General features: G+C 40.0%; 1 protein-coding gene across 1 annotated transcript in view; it reads left to right on the plus strand.

The window, feature by feature from the left end:
* TRAPPC12 (trafficking protein particle complex subunit 12) overlaps positions 1-18,392 on the plus strand; it is a 53,473-nt gene extending 35,081 nt beyond the window's left edge. The window contains exons 8-12 of the mRNA XM_086461552.1: positions 1,155-1,228; positions 9,218-9,316; positions 15,662-15,762; positions 16,565-16,652; positions 18,049-18,392. Of these exons, the coding sequence (XP_086317678.1) occupies positions 1,155-1,228; positions 9,218-9,316; positions 15,662-15,762; positions 16,565-16,652; positions 18,049-18,291 (605 nt within the window). The 3' untranslated portion in view covers positions 18,292-18,392. The remainder of the gene's footprint in view (positions 1-1,154; positions 1,229-9,217; positions 9,317-15,661; positions 15,763-16,564; positions 16,653-18,048) is intronic.
* Positions 18,393-19,998: the final 1,606 nt, after the last annotated feature.

The following is a 19,998-nucleotide window of genomic DNA, read 5'->3' on the forward strand; positions in this document are numbered from 1 at the left end:
AGGGGGAATTTCTAGAACAAAAGCCAGGAGTAATGAATGATTTTAAGGTATGGTGGATGAAATGGATTCAGTCTTGAGCCCCACGTTACGCCCCTCTGTTGACAAAGATAATTTGGGAATATTCATGGGTTGTTTTTTTTGTTTTGTTGTTGGAGAGGATTGAGGGAGTTTTTCTTTTTAGGAAGGGCAGTAGACGCTTCACCAAACTCTCTTCTTATTTGTAGTGGCATTTGTATGTGCTGAAAGAATTATCTATGTGACCTGCCATGCTTTCATCAGACACTACATTATTGATACAAATGAGTGGTCTCAGTTATCACAATCTCACTGAAATAGCCTCTTCTCCCTTTCTTCCCCCCCTTTCAAATCATTACATTGACCTTGACAGCTGATTGACTGAGATACATTTATTTTCCAAATGTACTAAATTAATACTCCTAATGTTTATTTTTGAGAATTAGAGGAATATTTCTAGCATTGATCTGTGGTGCTGTAACACGAGAGAAAATAAGGATCTGTGTGAGCCAGTCTCTTACAACGTCAGGAGTCTGTCTGCAAAGCAAGAGAGAGAAATCTGCTGCTGCAGCTTTTAATGCCTGCAAGCTCCAGGAGCATGGGGAAAGCAGACAGGCTTGGCAGATTTTTTTCCAGCATATCTCTAAGCCAGAGGCAAGCACAAACAGTCCCAGACTCAGACAGTTCTTGCTGTGCATGTTTTGGCTCTGAAATGACGTTTTAGCTATGTTTGATTTTTGAATTTATCACATTTAATGCGGTAGATTACATGTTTTTAAACTGATGCTCATTATCACTTGAATCTTTTTATGCACCTTTTGTTCTGACACTGGAAAATGCATGACTTCTTTTGGTGTTTGATATTTGGCCTGAGCTCAAAGCTGAGCGGCTGTCTATTGCTCTGCGTTGTTACATCGTGCATGGTACACCCAGAGCTGCTTCAGCAGTTCCCTCGGAGAGATGCAGAATTTTCTGTCTGATGGTGCAGCATGGCCGAGAATTAAAAATTCTAGGCTAAAACCCAGTGGTGTTAACGAGGGGGATTTTTCAAAATTGTAATTCATAGGACCCATAATTGATGGCAAGAAAGAACCTCTAATTTATTTGTGCAAATTCACAAGCTGCTCTTATTTTTGCAGCCTCTGTTCAGCTGTGGAGGTCACGTCTGGGCCGGGTGATGTACTCCATGGCAAACTGTCTGCTAATGATGAAGGTACGTGGGTGGCAGCAACTGCAGAGGTACCGTATATTCCAGAGTAGAATGTCAGAGAAAGTGCAAGAGAATTACTGGTGTATAGATAAGGGAAGGCTGCCTGACTGTACATGAAGGTTTTGCTTAGTGAAGAATTAATTAGACCTAATAATGTCATATTTAATAGATAACTATTTGCAGTAATGTTCTTTGGGAACATATCTGTACTTATTTCTCCCCAAATCATCCTAGAGAACATGCAATAACAATACAGAATTTGCATTTTTAAATTGAATTTTTCAAACACTTAACTAAATGCTGTAATTAAAAGCAATTATGTGCTCTGTCTTTTTCAAACTATGCACTAGGAATGTTGCTCTGTTTGTGAGGATTAATAATATTGTAGCCTTTGTATATGATGAAGATCCAGAACATCTAAATACATCCTCCCCTGTCAACCTATCTCAGTTGTAAGACATTTTCTTTCAAGTTTAAATCCTTACTAGTGGGTAGAAGCGGTAGAGAAGAGAATGAAAGCAAACATAACTAGCTTCCACTGTTGGGTTGTTTTCCCCGCCACAATTCCTCCTTACTTTTTTGACTAATCCTACTCCATTTGGTGCAACTCTTTTAGCTTCTCCTTGTATTCAGGAAGTAAAAATAAAACTGCTGTTCATCTCATGGTCAGGGAAACAGGGATATCACCATTCTTGCATCAAACTGCTGTTACCCTGAGCTGAACTGTACTTAACTGTACAAATCAATTAGCAGCAACAGCCCTGGAGCAGAGCTGTCAGCAGTATAATCTTCACAGGCCAAGATTTGGACTCCTTGCTCCCTGCTTTTTGATTGCCCAAGGTCATGCCAAACCTGACCCTCTGAAGTTTACTAAGCTACTTCCCAAACAGGGCTGCATTCTTCATGTTACAATACCTCAAAAAGCATGCATTTTCTAGATAAGGTCCAGTTAATCAAATACTGCTTTACATGAAATAGAATATCCTTTTTGTGAGAATTAGGGGAAACAGAAATTTGTATTCATGACAGTGCTGTGATCAGAACATTTCTGTCTTGAATAGAAATAATTGTCCATTAAACCATGAGGTATTTTTAAGAATTAGTAAGCATTTGTGTTTTGAAGTAGGTACTTGACATAGGTTTGTATTTTTTTAAGGAACTCTCTTTTTCAAAAAGCAAGTGGAGAAAAGCATGAGTTGCCATCCTAAACACAGTAGAATATATAAATAAGAAAATGCTGGTAATATTTTATTCAAGAAGTTCACTTCACTTTTGGCTGTGAATCTCTTAGCATTTTTCTTCTTGTGTATACACAAATCCACGTGCATGCACAGTTCTCACGTTTCTTCTGGTTTGGTCCTGTTAGTGCTATTTTTTCTAGTAATAGAAATATATTTATACCAATTACCACCTTTTTGGAAATGGTGCTTCAGAAATACTGCAGCTCAGATACTTCTTAAGACCAATTGTATTTAGGGCCTGTCTCACAGCTGTTAAGTTAGAAATCTATGATGCCACGAGAATTTCCAGATTACCCACAACTGCATGTTAATGCATAATTACTTTCATCTGAAATTTGCATTTCACTGCATTGGTGATGAAGTAGTTGTGAGTCTCAGTTTTCAGAAATATCCCTGTATGGAATAATAGAGAGCTTTTAAGAAAGATTTTTTCAAACAGTCATGTTGCGGTTAAAATCGGAGTTGTAAATGAAGTTATTTTTTCCGCTTATGTGACAGAACTTCTGTGAGAGAATTACATTGGTTATTTATAAATTTAATATTTTTAAGACCATTCTAACATGCAGCAATGCTATAATCATCTTCTCCAGCTTTTAGAGTATGCAGTATGAAACTATTTCTTCAAATAAATTTTTAAACACACTTTTGTTATTTCTCCCATGAACGATTATATTAATTGAACAGAGTTCCACTTCTTTTTTGCTGTTGTGTAATACACTTTAAAAACTGCACTTGTTTTTATTCAAGTATTTCAAGTGTATGTAATTTTAAAAAGAAAAAAAAAAAAAAAAAACCAAAACAAACCAGAAACCTGATTTCATTTTCCAAGTCAGTGCCATCTATTGCCCTCTAGTGAACATTTACAATACTGCAATATAGTCATGTTTGATCCCCAAGTACTACTGGGTGAATGGAATAGCTTGTGCTATTAGTAGATTAATAATAATAATTTATTAAAGTAAAACTATGTGACATCGGTATAAAGAAAGAAAAACTTACTATCTTGCTTTTACTGATCTCTTTTTTTTGGCCAAAAAACTTCAGTATTAAGTTCAGAAGTAAGAAGTTCAGGTCAGGGAACGTTCTTGTCAGGTTTGGCTCTTGAAAATAAAAAAAGAAAAAGGCTTTGATCAGATGTTGGGCCTCTAACTATTTAAATCTACTTCAGTTATCCTCAACTCTGATTAGGTTTATTTCATGTCATATCTCTTCTGCTTTACTTATCTGACTCAAGGAATTCTGTTTATGTAGCACAATGATTTTTGTCTTTTTTAAATATGGCCTCATTAGTTTCATAGCTAAACATCTCATTAAATTATTGTGATGGCAGGGTATATTGTTTTGGAGATAGTGAGTGAGGTGCAGAGAAGTGATTCCCCCATACTCTACCTATAGTGGAACAGGAAATGAGTCACAAGTCTTCTTTACCCTGAGACCATCTTTCCTAGGTACTAAATTCTGCCCGCTGTGTCTCTTTATCGGTGTGACCGACAATACAGTTTGCTAGCAGTTTAAGGCAGTCTTAAATGTATTCTGGCTTCCTTCCATGAGCCACTATTGGACTAAACCAAATGACAATAAACAAAGAATGGTGGATGTCAGTCACATCAACTGAATCTGCCTTTCCCATTTCATGTGAACAAGGGGCAGCTTACAGGAGGAGGTGGAAAAGCAGCAGGAAGGGAAAGGAAGACTCCATAACATGTGTCGCTGTAGACTTGCATTTACAAGAACCATGACCTTAAGTCACTGTGAGAGCGTACCCTGAATGTAGCAGCATGGTGGAATATACATTTAAAATGCCACTGATGATGCACATTGCTTCATTTCAACTACCTAACTGCAAAATGTCTTTCATTTTACTAAATCACCATGGAAGTGTCTTGAAAACTTTTTAAGTTCTTTTCATCTGAGCTAAAACAGCTTTTTACATACCTTACCAGACTTTTACCTCTCCGACAAATAAACACTTAAGTACTTTCCATATATATGGATCCATAACCCAAAGGTCAATGGATCAAAACCATCCTCTGCTACCAAAACCTTGCCACCACAAACCCCTTACCATATTATAAATGTATTCTAATTAAAGGCACATTTTGCACTTTTTAGACTTTTTTTTTTTCAGTGTTGTCTTAGCTTTTGTAGAACTTGCCCTTCATAAAAACAAAAACATTAGAATTTATTTTAGTTTATGTCTAATACAATTAAAACTATACAAAAGAGCAGGTAACAGCTTGTACTAATGATGCAAGGGACTGATGCCTAAGGACTTTGGTTCCTCTATGATTTAAAGGAGAAAGACTGGATCAATCATTGTGTCTTTTCCCTAACTGTGCTGCAGTACTGCTCTTTGGATTCATAACACTGTGAATCTGTGCTTCCATAACCCTTCCACAAATGCACTAGATAGAGAGGAAGGTAAGTTATCCCTGTCTTTTCTTCCCAAAATACAGTATTTATGAACTATACACTTTGTATAACTAAAGCTAGGGGTTAGTCTCTGGTTTATTGAACCTACTCTCAGCATCCTACACATCATGGTCGTTTATGCTTATTTCTAAATATCTCATAATTAGTATTAGAAATACTTAAGGTGGTGGTGAGGGAAACATGAAAAAGTATAACGCAGTGACTATGAAAGGAAATACAGTTATACTGCAGTGCATCAAAGGAAAAACAAACCCCGCTTGCCATTTTTGTGTGGGTAGAGCCAATAGCTTACTAGAACTGCTTTGGATGAGTGTATTTCATGTTAGCTGCAAACTCTCATAATAAGAGAGATATTGAATTATAAAACAGTAGTCCAACTCTTACTCATATCCTAAATTGTGTAACTTCAGTCCTTCTTTTGGAATTTTTTATGAAGGTGTGGAAAATCCAAAGGCTTGCAATCTTTAGAAATTAAAGACCATGACAGTGCATCAGCCCCACCTTTAAGTCTTAAGATCACAATCTGTAGTCATTGGGGTGTTTTACTGACAGTACCTAATATGTCTTACTCCTCACAGCCACAGCTTTTATCAGCCAAGACTTGGCTCCTCTGGGAGGGTGTCTATTTATCATTCTCACAGGCAATTTTTCTTATACCATGTCACATTAGCAAAGCTAGGAATGAAAACAAAGTCTTCAGTAAATGAGAGCAAATCTCATCTGCTTTACAATATGCTCCTTTAGAAGGAGCTGTCAAATAAGATGCTTTTATAACTTACCATGGAACAGTATCATTCTGTGTCACATGTAGGATACTCTAGAAATATACTGCTTCTATGATGGTATGGGGGGAAGAGTAAACGCATATAAAGCTCCCTGTGAGATCCTGAATTAACTGCAAAATGAGGATGTATTTAGAAGCGAGCCTGGATATTGTGATAACGTTTTAGAGTTTCATCCTGGGGCTATCCGTGCCTATGCTTAGGGGTGGCTTTGGACATATAACTTAGTCTCTTGTCATCTCCTGGAAGAAATGGGTCCCATTCCTGTGATAGGTACTGGAAGGCATAGGGTAGATAAGCACAGATGGTATGTGCTGTGTGGTCATATGGAAACGGTGCTATATCCACGAATACAGTGCATAGACTCCCAGTGCTTCACCTCTGCTCTCACATTTTAGGAGGTGTGAATGTTTGCACATCTTAGTTATAATGCATAGGGTGATGTACAGCCGCTTGATAGGGAATGCAAAAGGCGGGGGAGGGTTTGTTTGCCTGACTAGGCCAAGTCCATGAAGCTCCCACAGAACGGGTCTCCCAAGACATGACTTGGCTGCTTGTTCCTGCCGAGGCTGGCTACTACCTACACTAGGGAGCCTGTGGTGTTATAATTGTGCAAACAGTGCCCCCTCGTGCAGCTTCTTCTGGCCAAGACTTTTCTGCAGTCAAATCGTGCTAAGCTGTAAACTAAGCTGACAGAAGCACTTTTCTATCAGCTTAACAGCATGATCTCCTGGGAGTTGCTTCTACATCGGTTTGGGGATGTGCCTGTAAAGCCCCCATCCCTCCTGGTTGTGCTAACTGTCTTTGTCATGTAGCCTAAGCCTTAGAGTGTGCACGAGACCGAGCGCTGGGTAAGGGGCAGCTTTAGACCACGGAATGGAAGACATTGAACACAAAAGCTAGAATTTGATATAATAAAATTATTTCTCCACAGAGCACATTTTATGCTTAAAGAGATAAAATTCACGGTCATGGACAATCCTTCAGTTTTTATAAGTTAGGCTCTTGCAGGTATTAATAGCTAATATAAGTGTGGCTGGGGTTCCTCTGAGGAGCCAGTTCAGAGGGTTCTTATTTCAGGTTTTTTTGTGCCTACCTAACACAGTGGGACTCCATGATCAGTGAAGGCCTTTAGTGAAAGCTGTTGCAGTGAAAATTGAGTTTTTCCTAAGTCATAAATTTCTGAAAAAATTTGGTGGCATAAATTCATTGTTTGAGTTCTGAGTGCTAAATAAATCAGAATTTAAATAAATACAGTGTTGTGTATATGGCCTATTGTCTTTGACCTCTTTCCATTACCAATAATAAGCATGGACATAGCATGGCACACTAGAATTGGAATAAACTCTAAATGTTAGTAATTGACTGTTCAGAATTAATCATTATACCCACAACATACAAGTTGTTTGCAAAAGAAAGGTCCTGCAGCATGCCCCCTTAAGGCACTCTGTGTAAGTCAGCCTTTACCATTATAGAACATGTCATTTCTCTTATATACAGATCAGACTCTGAAGACTTCTGTTGATTTTTTTGTGTATGAAACAATTAGTATGTTCCAAATGGTGATCTGGTGCATGGGTCAAGTAGAATCACAGAATAGTTTGGGCTAGAAGGGACCTTTAAAGGCCATCTAGTCCAACCCCCCTGCAGTGAACAGGGACACCTTTAACCGGATCAGGTTGCTCAGAGCCCCGTCCAACCTGACCTTGAATGTTTCCAGGGATGGGGCTTCCACCACTTCTCTGGGCAGCCTGTTCCAGTGTTTAACCTCCCTCATTGTAAAAAATTCCTTCTTTATATCTAGTCTAAATCTACCCTCTTTCAGTTTAAAACTATTGCTCCTTGTCCTATCACAACAGGCCCTACTAAAAAGATTGCCCCCCATCTTTCCTGCAGGCCCCCTTTAAGTACTGGAAGGCCGCTATAAGGTCTCCCCAGAGCCTTCCCCTCTCCAGGCTGAACAACCCCAACTCTCTCAGCCTGTCCTCACAGGGGAGGTGCTCCAGCCCCCTGATCATCTTTGTGGCCCTCTTCTGGACCTGCTCCAACAGGTCCATGTCTGTCTTGTACTGAGGACACCAGAGCTGGATGCGGGGTTCAGTCCTTTTAAATGAGACGTCAGGAAAAGAAATTCATTACACCTGGGGCGCACTGCCTCCTCAGACTATGCAGGAGATGAAGAACAACTACCTTTACCGGTAGCTGTGATCACATTAGGGACAAGTTAAATGAGGACTATAGTTTGACAAAAATAACGGTAGGGTAGAGAGTATCCCAAGATGTCTGTGCAGTTTTGAAAGATTATTCTTTGATGTCTTTTGCTTCCTAACACCCGCCACAAATTCTTGTCTTCAAGTTGAAGGGCAGGACTGTCAGGAAGCACCAAATTCCTATAGCACAGAGTCTTCTGGTTTTGCATATGCCTGGCTTTTATAAGCAAAGGCAGGCTTTGTCTGCCTCTGCTCAGGATTTCTCCAAGGAGCTATAGCTGAGGCTGCTGCAACCCTCTACCCCATGAATGTACCTACTGTGTGTCTTCCAGTCAGTGCAGAGCACATGCAGAGTTTGTCATGTATGCCTGCCAAAGACCACGTGGTCAGGCTCTAAAAGTCATTTACTGCCCAGCTCGTTGAATTGCTGCTGCTTAACCATGAAACAGCTGGACTGCAGTAACCAGTCACATGAGCATTTCTTTCCTGTGGGAATGAGATCATGATTTTGTTTAATCTTCTGTCACTGGTCGCTCTCTGGAGGGTACGGTTGCACTGCATCTTGAGCGGGCAGATCTCAGAGCTGCCACTTGCCAGCACAGTCTTTGTGCAGGTGTTGGGGGGGGGGGGGGGGGGGGGGGTGTCACTTGCAAAGCTTTCTGCAGTTCAGAACCAGCCCACCCCTCACTTAGTTTTAGCCCAAATCAGTTTTCTATTTAGATTACCTGCTTATTTCCCTTTTACATGGTATTGTAGAATGGAACAAGGGTTTGGGCAGAAGGATAGAAAAGGTCCTGTTTACCTTGGCAGTAGTGCTAGTGTATCATCTGAAAACGTGCATGAATTGCGGTTTCTGCCACATTATATTTTTCACAAGTTAAGAGCATATGCACAAGCAGTTCCCAAAGCTTCAGAACATAGTTTGTTAAACCATGTAAATTACACATATATTTGAAACATGAGACACTTCTCAAGTATGTATACCCGAGTCGCACAGAAGGCTTTTGGCTTTCATCCTAAATCATAATCTAAGCTGAAGAGTAAATGTTCAGATTTTTTTGTTCTTGGCATTTAGCTACAAACAGAAAATGATCCAGTTGGGAGGAAAAAAAAAAAGGAAGATCCCCTGTGAATGCAGTTCCAGTGTAACTGAGAAAAGACCAATATAGTCAGCTACTAGTGCCTGAAGTGATAGGTAGAAATTCTGTCCCACTGACAAGTTGCAAATACTTTAACTAAGTTTGAATATGTCTTTAAAAAGAGGGTGACATAAAGGCTGAAGAATGCTGAGCTTAAATACCTGGTCGTGTGCTTTTCACTCCTTAGGACTACGTGCTTGCTGTAGACGCTTACCACACCGTCATCAAGTATTACCCACAGCAAGAGCCTCAGCTGTTGAGTGGCATTGGAAGGATTTTCCTTCAGGTATGCGTTTTACCCCAAATCTGCTAGGTCATATTGCTGTTAACAGCTATGTAGTGAGTAATTGTTGCATTTTAAATTACAGCTATTTCAAATTAGAAGCAGTGGTCAAAACAAAAAAAAACTTCTACCACGTGATATTAGATAAAGTTAGGAAATACAAAGCACCTATAGTATTAAAAGTACGTGCATGTACATTAGCAAACAAAGAACATGCTGTAGAAAATTATGCTAATAATTTATTCAAAGAGCAACATTCTGCTTTCCCTAAAACCAATGGAAAAGCTCCCATTGACTTCAGTGAGCTGGAATTTCACGAAAAATCTCACTTCTCACTGCCTCAAACTGCATGCTGCTCTCACTCACTGTCCAACTGCTGTCTTCATCTGGAAAAAATTTGAGGGTTTCCTTCTGTTGTTCAGGTTATATTATATCCCTGAGAAGACAGGGGAGGACACATTAAAAGAAAAAAACAGGACTCCACAAGTATAATAAATTTCTATGTAGCTATGTGCTTACTTTAATAAATAAAAAAAGATGTAAATACAGTTGTACTTTTTTGTTTATCAGAAAATGTTTCTTCTAAATAATTAGTATCGTTGTTTTAATTTTTAGTCTCTCACAAGTTATTTGCAGTTCCGATACTGATATTTCAAACTTTTCCTTTTTATCTACTTCATTTTATTATTTAATATAAATCTAATTTTGAGTTGTCGAATACTTACAAACAATCCTATTTGTAGCATTCATGTTATAAAATTATATTTAAATGGAATAATTTACTGTTGATAGATAATTAAATCATTAATGTTGTTTGCTTGAAATCATAGAATGCCATTTAAACTTAGTTATGGATTGCCAGTTCTCAGCAGGAATGTGTTTTCACGGTGTGTAGACATGTTTATCTTCAAAAGTCTCTGGTTTAAAGTGGATCTCCATCACTATAGAGCAATTCTATTATATTGGTTACCTAAATAGGTAACCTAGTAATTATGCATATCAAAGAATAGTACTGTAAGTATGCATAATACTATTGGAAATACAAGTTATCAATAGTCTTGATCTTACTGGGAAACCACTGAGTAACGTTACTGGTACTGCCTTGCTGATAAGAGTGTCTGCCCTAGTGTCACCAGCCTGTTAGTAGCTCAGTTTGCTGTAGAAAAAATTCCACTCTGAGGAGGAAAACGTTCCCTAACTTTGGAAAGAATTACATCGGTCCAATTTCAGAAGGCTCTGTGCAGTCAGTTGAAGTCATTGACCTCCACGATGTTGGCCTTTAGTATTTCGTAGGATCATAGAATCATTCAGGTTGGAAAAGACCTTTGAGATCATCAAGTCCAACCACCAACCCTGCTCTACCAAGTACACCCCTAAACCATATCTCCAAGCACCACGTCTAAATGACCTTTAAACACATTAAAGGATGGAGACTCTAGTACCTCCCTGGGCAGCCTGTTCCAATGTCTGACAACCCTTTCAGTGAAAAAATTTTTCCTAATGTCAAGCCTAAACCTTCCCTGGTGAGGCTTGAATCTGTTCCCTCTTGTTCTATCATTAACTACCTGTGAGAAGAGACCAGCACCTGCCTCTTTATAATGTCCTCTCAGGTAGCTGTAGAGAGCAGTAAGGTCTCCCCTCAGCCTCCTTTTCTTAAGACTAAAAAGCTCCAGTTCCCTCAGCTGCTCTTCATTAAGACTTATTCTCTAGGCCTTTCACCAGCTTTGCTGCCCTTCCCTGCACCCTCTCCAGCACCTCAGTGTCTTTCTTGCAGTGAGGGGCCCAAAACTGCACACAGTACTCGAGATACGGCCTCACCAGTGCCGAGTACAGGGGCACGATCACCTCCCTACTCCTGCTGGCCACACTATTGCTGATACAGGCCAGGATGCTGTTGGCCTTCTTGGCCACCTGGGCACACTGCTGGCTCATGTTCAGCCGGCTGTCAACCAGCACCTCCAGGTCCTTTTCTGCTGGGCAGCTTTCCAGCCACTCCTCCCCAAGCCTGTGGCGCTGCATGGGGTTGTGGTGACCCAAGTGCAGGACCCAGCACTTGGCCTTGTTGAACCTCATAGCACTGGCCTCGGCCCATCGACCCAGCCTGTCCAGAACCCTCTGCAGAGCCTTCCTACCCTCAAGCAGATCAACACTCCTGCCCAACTTGGTGTTGTCTGCAAACTTATTAAGGGTGCACTCAATCCCCTCGTCCAGATCACTGATAAATTATGTTAAACAGAAGTGGCCCCAGTACCGACCCCTGCAGAACACCACTTGTGACGGGCTACCAGCTGGACTTGGCTCCATTGATCACCACTCTCTGGGCCTGGCCAGTGGTTTTACTGTCAGAACTGGATGTAGCAAAAGGGAGTATGAGGAGCCTTTGATATTTTCATGTGTTCCTAGATAGTAGTTAATAAAAAGCATCACTTCTAAATTCAGATGTTTTCCTTTCTCCTAGCACCGTAAGGTGACAAATTTTTATTGTTGTCTCTTTTTTGTGACAAAATCTTCAGCTCTGTCTGGAGGGTACTGTTGCAACAGATGCAAGATTTTGATGTATTAAGAGGAATAAGCAGTGTGCAGGTAAATAAAACCAGGAAGTTCAAATTAAAGAAAGACAAGCGTGTTGCAGGCCTGGGCACCATCATTTTGGGAAGATCACTGTGCGGTATGCATGCACTGTTGATGAGGCATTCTGTGAAAAAGATAAAATGTTTTGCAGGTAAAACAGGAAAGCAATTTTCTTGTATTCCAATGTCACAGCTTCTCAAAAACAGGTAGTGATTTCCAAATAACCTCAGACTGTTCTCTTAACTTTGAACATTACCCATGAGAGGCACAAGGGGAGCCAGATTTTAGCTGTGCATCAGTCACAAATACAATTGTTTGACAATAGACATCACATGTGTGAAACAAAGCAGTAGGAGTGAAACAAAGTTTAGGAGTTAAATAGAAAAAAAAGTAACCCTTTTCAACATACAAAGCCTTACTTTGTATGTGCTTTTTTTTTCCTTAATTAAATTGAGCTTACTAGTTTAAGGCACTGTCTTCTTTATCTTCACATGTAGTGGGGCATAAAGAGCCCTAGATCCGATGTACGGCCTTTAGCTGTTGCCTTAATATAAGTGAGAAATGAGGATGAGAGAAATGGAGAATGCAGGAAAAGACAGAGGCTATCGCAGAGAAATTTTCAGAAGCGAATCAGCTGACCCGTAAAACAGAAATTCACATGAAATGGGGAAACAGTGAACACATTTTAGTCTCTAGAATATTATCGTGTGTTGCTAATAGACTCTGCTTGCTGGCTGACCTATCCAAAATTGCCATTTAAATAGCTACATTAAAGAATTTAGAAAATGGAATGCTGCCTGACCTTACCCTCTGCAATAGATTGCTGCAAAACAGAATAAAAAGCAATAAATAAATCCCAGGAGTACTTAAGAAAAATAATCTTGGTTTCCAGACAAACAGCAAACTGAAGCGCATAGTGTATTGGAGGCTTCTTGTTAGAGGCTGTGATTATTTGAGGTTAACAGAAGAATTTCCATTTTTATTCAAAGTGCTAATTATTATTAGATACTGAAGTCATGTTTTCTGAACCAAGTTAAATAAAATTAATTGATGAGGACCACTTTAAATATTTAACATTTTAATGACTAATGAAAACTAATTCTTTTAAGTGTATTGCCCCCCCAAAAAAAAAAAAAAAAAAAAAATTGAACTTTCCCCTCAGAAGGAAAAAATGAGAATTAAAAGCTTGGCATGTTTGCTGAGAAGATACAAGATGCTACTAAGAAATGAGAACTCTTCATGTTCACAAATAAGGTGTGATGAGTCTCATAGCATATTAGATTTGAACTCATGATGCTCCAGTGGAACAAACTGGTAGTTTGCTTTAGAAATTAATTATTCTTATGGTTAGGGCTTCCTTCTAATTTCCAGGGTAAAATTATTCAAGGACAGATTCATTTACACTTCTGCCAGCATTACTGTGTAGTTAAATGTAATAATTTTCTTGGTGGTTTACACCGTTAGTGGTATTTATACGGAGAAATGGTATCCTTTGTCATTATAACTGAATGTGTAAGCTTTTAGAATTAATAATGTTTGTTTTGCTTGAGTCCAGCTATGTAACGTCTGGGAGAAATGTATTTCATTAGGTAGACTATTAATGGGTGTTCCACAAATGCTGTGGTAGATGGACAGTTGCGTCTTTGAGTGCAATGTTCAATTGATCATCCCCTAAATGTAAAGAATAGTAATTTCTTTAAGTTGTGAAGAGAGAAGTCTTGTGGTTAGAGGTATCTGTTACATTAGTGACGTTAGTAGGGCTTTGGGTACTGCCACTATGATACTCCCATAAGCGAATTAGGAAGAAAGCTCGATGAAATCTTAAGATGGATGTTTGCTGTGTCTGAAAAGTGTACTGGGAAAGTAACTCATCGGAAGACTAGAAGGACTTGCTAGGTGATCTTTTCCACAAGGATCCCCTTAGGGTTTGCAGTGGTTTTATTTGTCAGTTAGGTGCTTGTACGGTGAAATTAGAAACACATTTGTAAAATGTGCCAGGCTGGGAGTGGTACAGACACTTTGAAGGGCATGGCCGGAATGCACAATAATCTTGACAAGGTGAGAAACTGAAATGTTAAATTGGCTGAAATTCAAACAGCAACGGCAAAATACTACCAAAGACTGGGAGTAAAACACAAATACAGAATGGGAAACAACTAACTAGATACTGTTCTGTACAAAGGAGTTAGGCTAAGAGTAAACAACGTACATGTGGGTAAACAAATGGGACTTCCGAAACACTGTGGCATAAAAGCAAACTTCACTTGTGAAACACAAAGTAATTCTTCCATTCTCCCTGCTGGTGAGAGATCAGTTGGAGATCAGTGAGCACCCAGGGAGGATGTGAAGTAACAGGAGAGAGTTCAGAGAACAGCAAGAATGATCAGAGAATCCAGAAAGCATTATCTGTGAGAGAGGGGTGAACGATGATTTGCTTGAAAATTTATTCTCATTCTAGAAGAAGAAACATAGGAGAAAGTACAAGAAAAATCTTCAAGTGTGTAAAAAGGCTGTTAAAAAAGATGAGTTGTACTATTCTCCCTGACCACTGTGGGTAGGACAGAAAGTTGAGGTTAAAAGTGCAGCAAGATAGACTTAGAGTGTACTTTGTAATATTGCAGGTGTTGTAAGAATTACGGAATGTGTTTCCTAGGGAGGCTGTGTAATATTCACCATTTGAGAGCTTTAAGGAGACTTCAGCACATTTGTCACAAACGTTTTTGGTAATGTTGGTCCTGTTCTAGAACAAACAATCGATCTCTTGAGGGCCCCCTGAATGTCCCCGCCTGAGGGCTGCCTGGTTTCCACGGCTTTGTGCTCTTGAACTAGTTTCGTTTTACTCCTTTTGATGGATTTATTTTACACAGTGCAAAGTTTTCTTCTCCTTCTGTCTCTCCAGCCCAAAATTATTGTGAAACCTTACCAAAAGAATGTGTGTATCTTTCTATAAACGTACATCGCTAACTTATTTACCAAAGGGGCCTCCTTCAAAGATTTGGTTTTTTTCATCTCAAATAGCAATGTCTGTGACATGCCCTTGTGTGAAATACCCCTTCCTTTCTAAGAATCCCTTTCCTCATCCTCCCCATGCCCTAAAATCTGTTCCTGTTTGTGCCAGCTCTCAAATCCCTCATCCTTCAGCCTGCACTCAGTGTTTTTCAGTCTGCAAATGGACTGTCTTCCCCGTGCCCTCAGTGGCCCATTGCAGTGGGGTTGTTTTCTGACGTGCTTTGGTGTGGCGCACTGAAGTCATCTGGTGGTCCCTGGCTATGACCCGTAAGCTGTGGGTTAACCGAGTGTGGGTCCTGCGCTGGCTACCAGGCTTCTGTATTCCATTCTGCTGCCTGTTGACAGCTTCTGCTGTGGGCGCTGTCTCTCTTCACTTCCTGCAGAGTAACACCCGGTCTCGCTGGAAATAATTCTGACCTTTTCTCATTTTCGGCTAATTTTATAAGCTCTGGAGTCAGTTCCAACAAAAGAGCCAAATGAGGAGGTGGGGCGCCCTTGCCGTACAGTCCATGAATGCTCCACAACGCACAGCTGAGAAACGCTGCCTTAGATAACACTGCGCGTGCTTTCGCGGTTCTTTTCGTGACCCTAATGTGGCTCTTCAGATACCTTGTTTGATAACAGGTGTTGCCCAGCCAGCTTGGTGCCAAACAATTAAATAACGGACTTTAATATGCTTTCATGTTCTTGTCCTTTGTAAAAGATGTAATCAGGCTGGATCTCCTTTCTTCTTATTGTGGTAACTGTCTTATGATTTTCACTGTCTAGATTGGAGACATAAAAACAGCAGAAAAATATTTTCAAGACGTTGAGAAGGTGACTCACAAATTGGATGGACTACAGAGCAAAATCATGGTTTTAATGAACAGGTAGGTAGTTTAATAGCTAAATGAAACTTTAAAATACAGTTTTGCAAAGCATCCATTATGAGCATTAAACTACCCTTGAGACAGTCCCGTTCGATTTCTCTCTTTTTTGTAACTTACATCTGTCACAAGTGAGACTGAATGGCGTACAGACCCAGGAGATCTGTATTAGTTGGTACAGTCATATTATCCTGGATTGAAATTGTGATCCCTCAGTTGATTTTACAAAGCTTTTTCTCGTTCTTCCAGGCGTTGCATGTTGTCACTCTGCTTTTTCAATATACATTTGCATAAATAACTTTTAGGAGAGGAGAAGCTATTTTGGGCCCTTATCCTACAGTCAGATCTGCTAGTAAAGTTACCACCTGGTAGTTTCAAAGAGCGCTGGAATACAGTGTAGTAAGTCGAGCTGCATGATGGGGGGCTCAGTTTGTAATGTTAGCACATTGGCTTAATCTATTTAGAAAATACTATTCAAAAGTGCTCTGAAAATGACATAGCATGGCTATTTTCATGAAGAGAAATAATTCCAGGATGAGAATATCTGCATTTAAATTAATAAAAACACAGCAAAGACCTTTGCTTTAGTGGGCAGAATATATAATAGCCAAATGATCCAAGTTGTCATTCCATTTATCTGTAAATCGGTGTCTCCTTGCCGGTTGTAATTACACCGTGAAGAGCAAATGTCGGAAACTCTCACATCTATAACAGGAGAAATAAAAAATGGTGTCCGTTCTTTTTAAAATATATTATCACCTTGGGTTTTTGAGGAGAACTCATTCATATGTCACTTACTTTCTAGAGCATTTCTCCACCTTGGTCAGAATAATTTTGCAGAAGCTCATCGATTTTTCACAGAAATTTTAAGGATCGACTCATCAAATGCTGTGGTAAATCTCCAAATTGCTACATTTATAATGAACACCCAAATTATTCTCATAATGTTTCATGCGTGGATTTAATTAGTGCCCAGAGTGTGCTCGGAGCTTTATAGAAAAATTGGATGTGGCACGTGTGTCAAAGGGGTTTTAGTGTGCATAAGGGTAAGATACAAAATGGGATGGGAAATGAAGAACCAGTCTATGCGAAGGGCCTGGATACTTAGGCATGCATGTAGAAATTCCAAACCATTATGTTTTACAGGATCTTCGCAAAAGCACTTTTTTTTTGCATTCACTGTTTTTAGCGCAGACATGCACATCAGAAAAAGAAATGGCAGCTGCCAACGTATGTGAGATTAACTTGATTTCACACAACATCGAAGTGATACTGTAATTTGAAACATGACATGTTTAACGCGCCGCGTATCGGAGCCTTGGATTCCCATCACAAGAGGAGATCACAGAAGAGCTATTTATTTACTGTGGGGTTTTCTACATTTGGCAGCTTTCAGGGCATGGTCACATAAGGGTGTTCCTAAGGCAGCTTTACTCCCAGTAGCCTGGTCCAAGGCCATTTAAGACTGAGGGGCTGAGTTTAAGAAGCACATGAATTGCATCATTTTGCAGGCTGTAAAACAGCACATGTTATAAATCTCACGAGATCAGTAAGGTTTCCTGAAGGGGGAGAAAAAGAATTTTTAAGAAAAGGCTGTGTTGTTTCTTTATCTGCAGCTTTCAGACAGGGTGGAAGTTTCTGCTGCTAAACGCGTTACATGACTTTGTACTGTTGAAATCTTTCAGTAGTTTAGTGGGAAAAGAAAATGGAACCTGACTCGATCGATCATTCATGATGTATTTAGACTGCGCTATCTGCTGAATTTACTTGAAGTCAGTTGTAGATGCCTTTGTGATAAGATAATTTCTTCCTGTTGCTTATGTGGATGTTCTGTATGTAAGCCAGAAAGAAAAACACTTCTGAAGATACAGTGAAGTCATTTAGAAAACCCACCTATGAAAATGGCAGCATGCGGAGGCTCACGTAGTTTCTGCAACCTGCTTCAACTGACTTTCTGAATTAACTGACTAATGGCACATACTATTTATGTTTTGGTTTAGACTCTTGACTTTCAGAGTTTCAGCTCTTAGAAGTCAGCAGGGCCTACTGGCACAGGATAAATCTTGATAATAACAAGAAGAAAAGGATTAGATTGTATGATTCATAATGTATTTTAGTTACTTGCACACACAAACACAAAATAGTAATTCTTAGCACATAGTAAATCTGTTGTAACTGCAGATGCTAGACTGCAGTTTTGCCTTCTCTCTCATCACTTGTAAGTACATACATACACACATATATATACACACACGCTTATATACTTATTTACAATATGTTTTTCTCTAGGCTAATAACAATGCTGCTGTTTGTCTTCTTTATCTGGGAAAACTGAAGGATTCCCTCCGGCAGCTGGAAGGAATGGTTCAGCAGGACCCTAAACACTACCTACATGAGAGTGTTCTCTTCAACTTGACAACTATGTATGAACTGGAGTCATCTCGCAGTATGCAGAAGAAGCAGGCACTTTTAGAGGCTGTAGCTATCAAAGAGGGCGATAGCTTTAATACTCAGTGTCTCAAGTTAGGATAGATCATTTCCAACTAATTTTTTCCAGCAAGGCTGATTTTTTTAAATTGTATATACTCTTGCTAATGTGTAAATGTGAAATAAAATCTATTCCATTATGAATATTCAGTGGCATTACTACAGAATCTGTTGTCTCTAACAAGAAAAACTGAATTTGACCTTATATTATCTTGATGATTGTTACAGTTTTTCAGTATTTAATGAGCAATTTCATCAGCTAAGAGTTATTGACAGCGTATCAGTATGTGTATTACAGGAATGAAATTCTGAATGTGCTTCTCTTCACTTGCTTCTACTGTGTGTGTCTCATTCTGCCTCCATCAAACTATTGTTACGCCTTTGTACGTTCCCTGCTCTCACAGGAGGTCCCTTGATAACCACCGTACAGAGTCACAGCGTGGTTGAGGTTGGAAGGACTGCTGGAGGTCATCTGGTCCAACCCCCTCGGTCAGTCAGGGCCACCTAAAGTCAGTTGCCCAGACGGCACGTAAGGGAGTCACACAGTCCCCCACAGTGTGGGTTTCCCATAGAATGAGGGCCTGTGTCATCCGAGTGACACTAAATGGACTCCCTAAACTTTCTTGGGTTTGTGATACCATTAAATCTTTCAGATTAAAGCATTTGGATTCTGGAAAGCTGTGGGTAGAAGTGGAGGATTTCTCTATTCCCAAACTAATGCTTCCTTCAATACTTTTTTCTTCTCTCCCACTCTCTGACCAACATCTCTGCTAGGATGTCACCAGCAGATGCCACAAGGTTGTTCTCGGAACCCTTTAACTTGTGCATGTGTATTTCAGCTCTTACGATATTACAGCTGTCTTCCTCATGCCTACCCTAGAGCCTGTGGATTCCTCTCGATGCAGACAGGCCTAGGTGCTCCACTGGCATTCCGCGGGGTAGAGGAAGGAGCACTGCCACTTAGGCAGAGCGGAAACACCACCCGTTTCAGCTCAGTTCCTCTCCAATCCTGTTACAAGTGAAAACACCGTGCAGAAAATACTTCCCAGGGAAAAAGGACGGGGAGACTCGAGGCGGAGGTATCCAAGGGTTAGGCCATGCAGAGTAGAAGCAAATGGGGTGATGCAGAGCAGGATACAGGGCAGTGATCACCGATGCGATGGTATTGGCATACAGTGATTTTGGCATCCCTTGGAACACAGATTTTTGGAATCGCAATACCACTGTGGTGTCGGTGTATTTCACGTCTCTGCCCACATTTCTTCCTTCATCTGTATTGTAAAGATTGAACCCAGATACTCCCATTCCTTGTACATGAACACGATATATACAGATCTGTTGGGGTTTTTTGTGGTTTTGAGATTTAATGTTTAGCAAAGGGAGTAGTGCCTTGTCATAAGCACTGCCATGGGACAATTCTGTAGCTGTATTTGTTACATTTTTTATACCACTCCATCAATTATTTCTCACTGTCTTTACCCCCATGTCTATTTTTAAGTAACAACTAATTTTTTCGCTTGTCCAACTGGAGATACTGTACAGGAGCCAAACAGTTGGCCTCAAAAATCAAGTGGTTTGACTACTGCTGCAAGCTGGACACACAAAAAAATGGGGATGCCTAAAAGTCACCAGTCACCTGGGAAGATGTAAGCCTACAGCTTTTCTCATACGGAGAGAGAACTTGGTCCATTTTTACATGATATGTGTGATTTATGGGTCATACTTGTGCACTGGAACAAGGGCTAGTTATGT

The sequence above is a fragment of the Leptosomus discolor genome, chromosome 2 (genome assembly GCF_034619465.1).
Source record: "Leptosomus discolor isolate bLepDis1 chromosome 2, bLepDis1.hap2, whole genome shotgun sequence".
Classification (NCBI taxonomy): domain Eukaryota; kingdom Metazoa; phylum Chordata; class Aves; order Leptosomiformes; family Leptosomidae; genus Leptosomus; species Leptosomus discolor.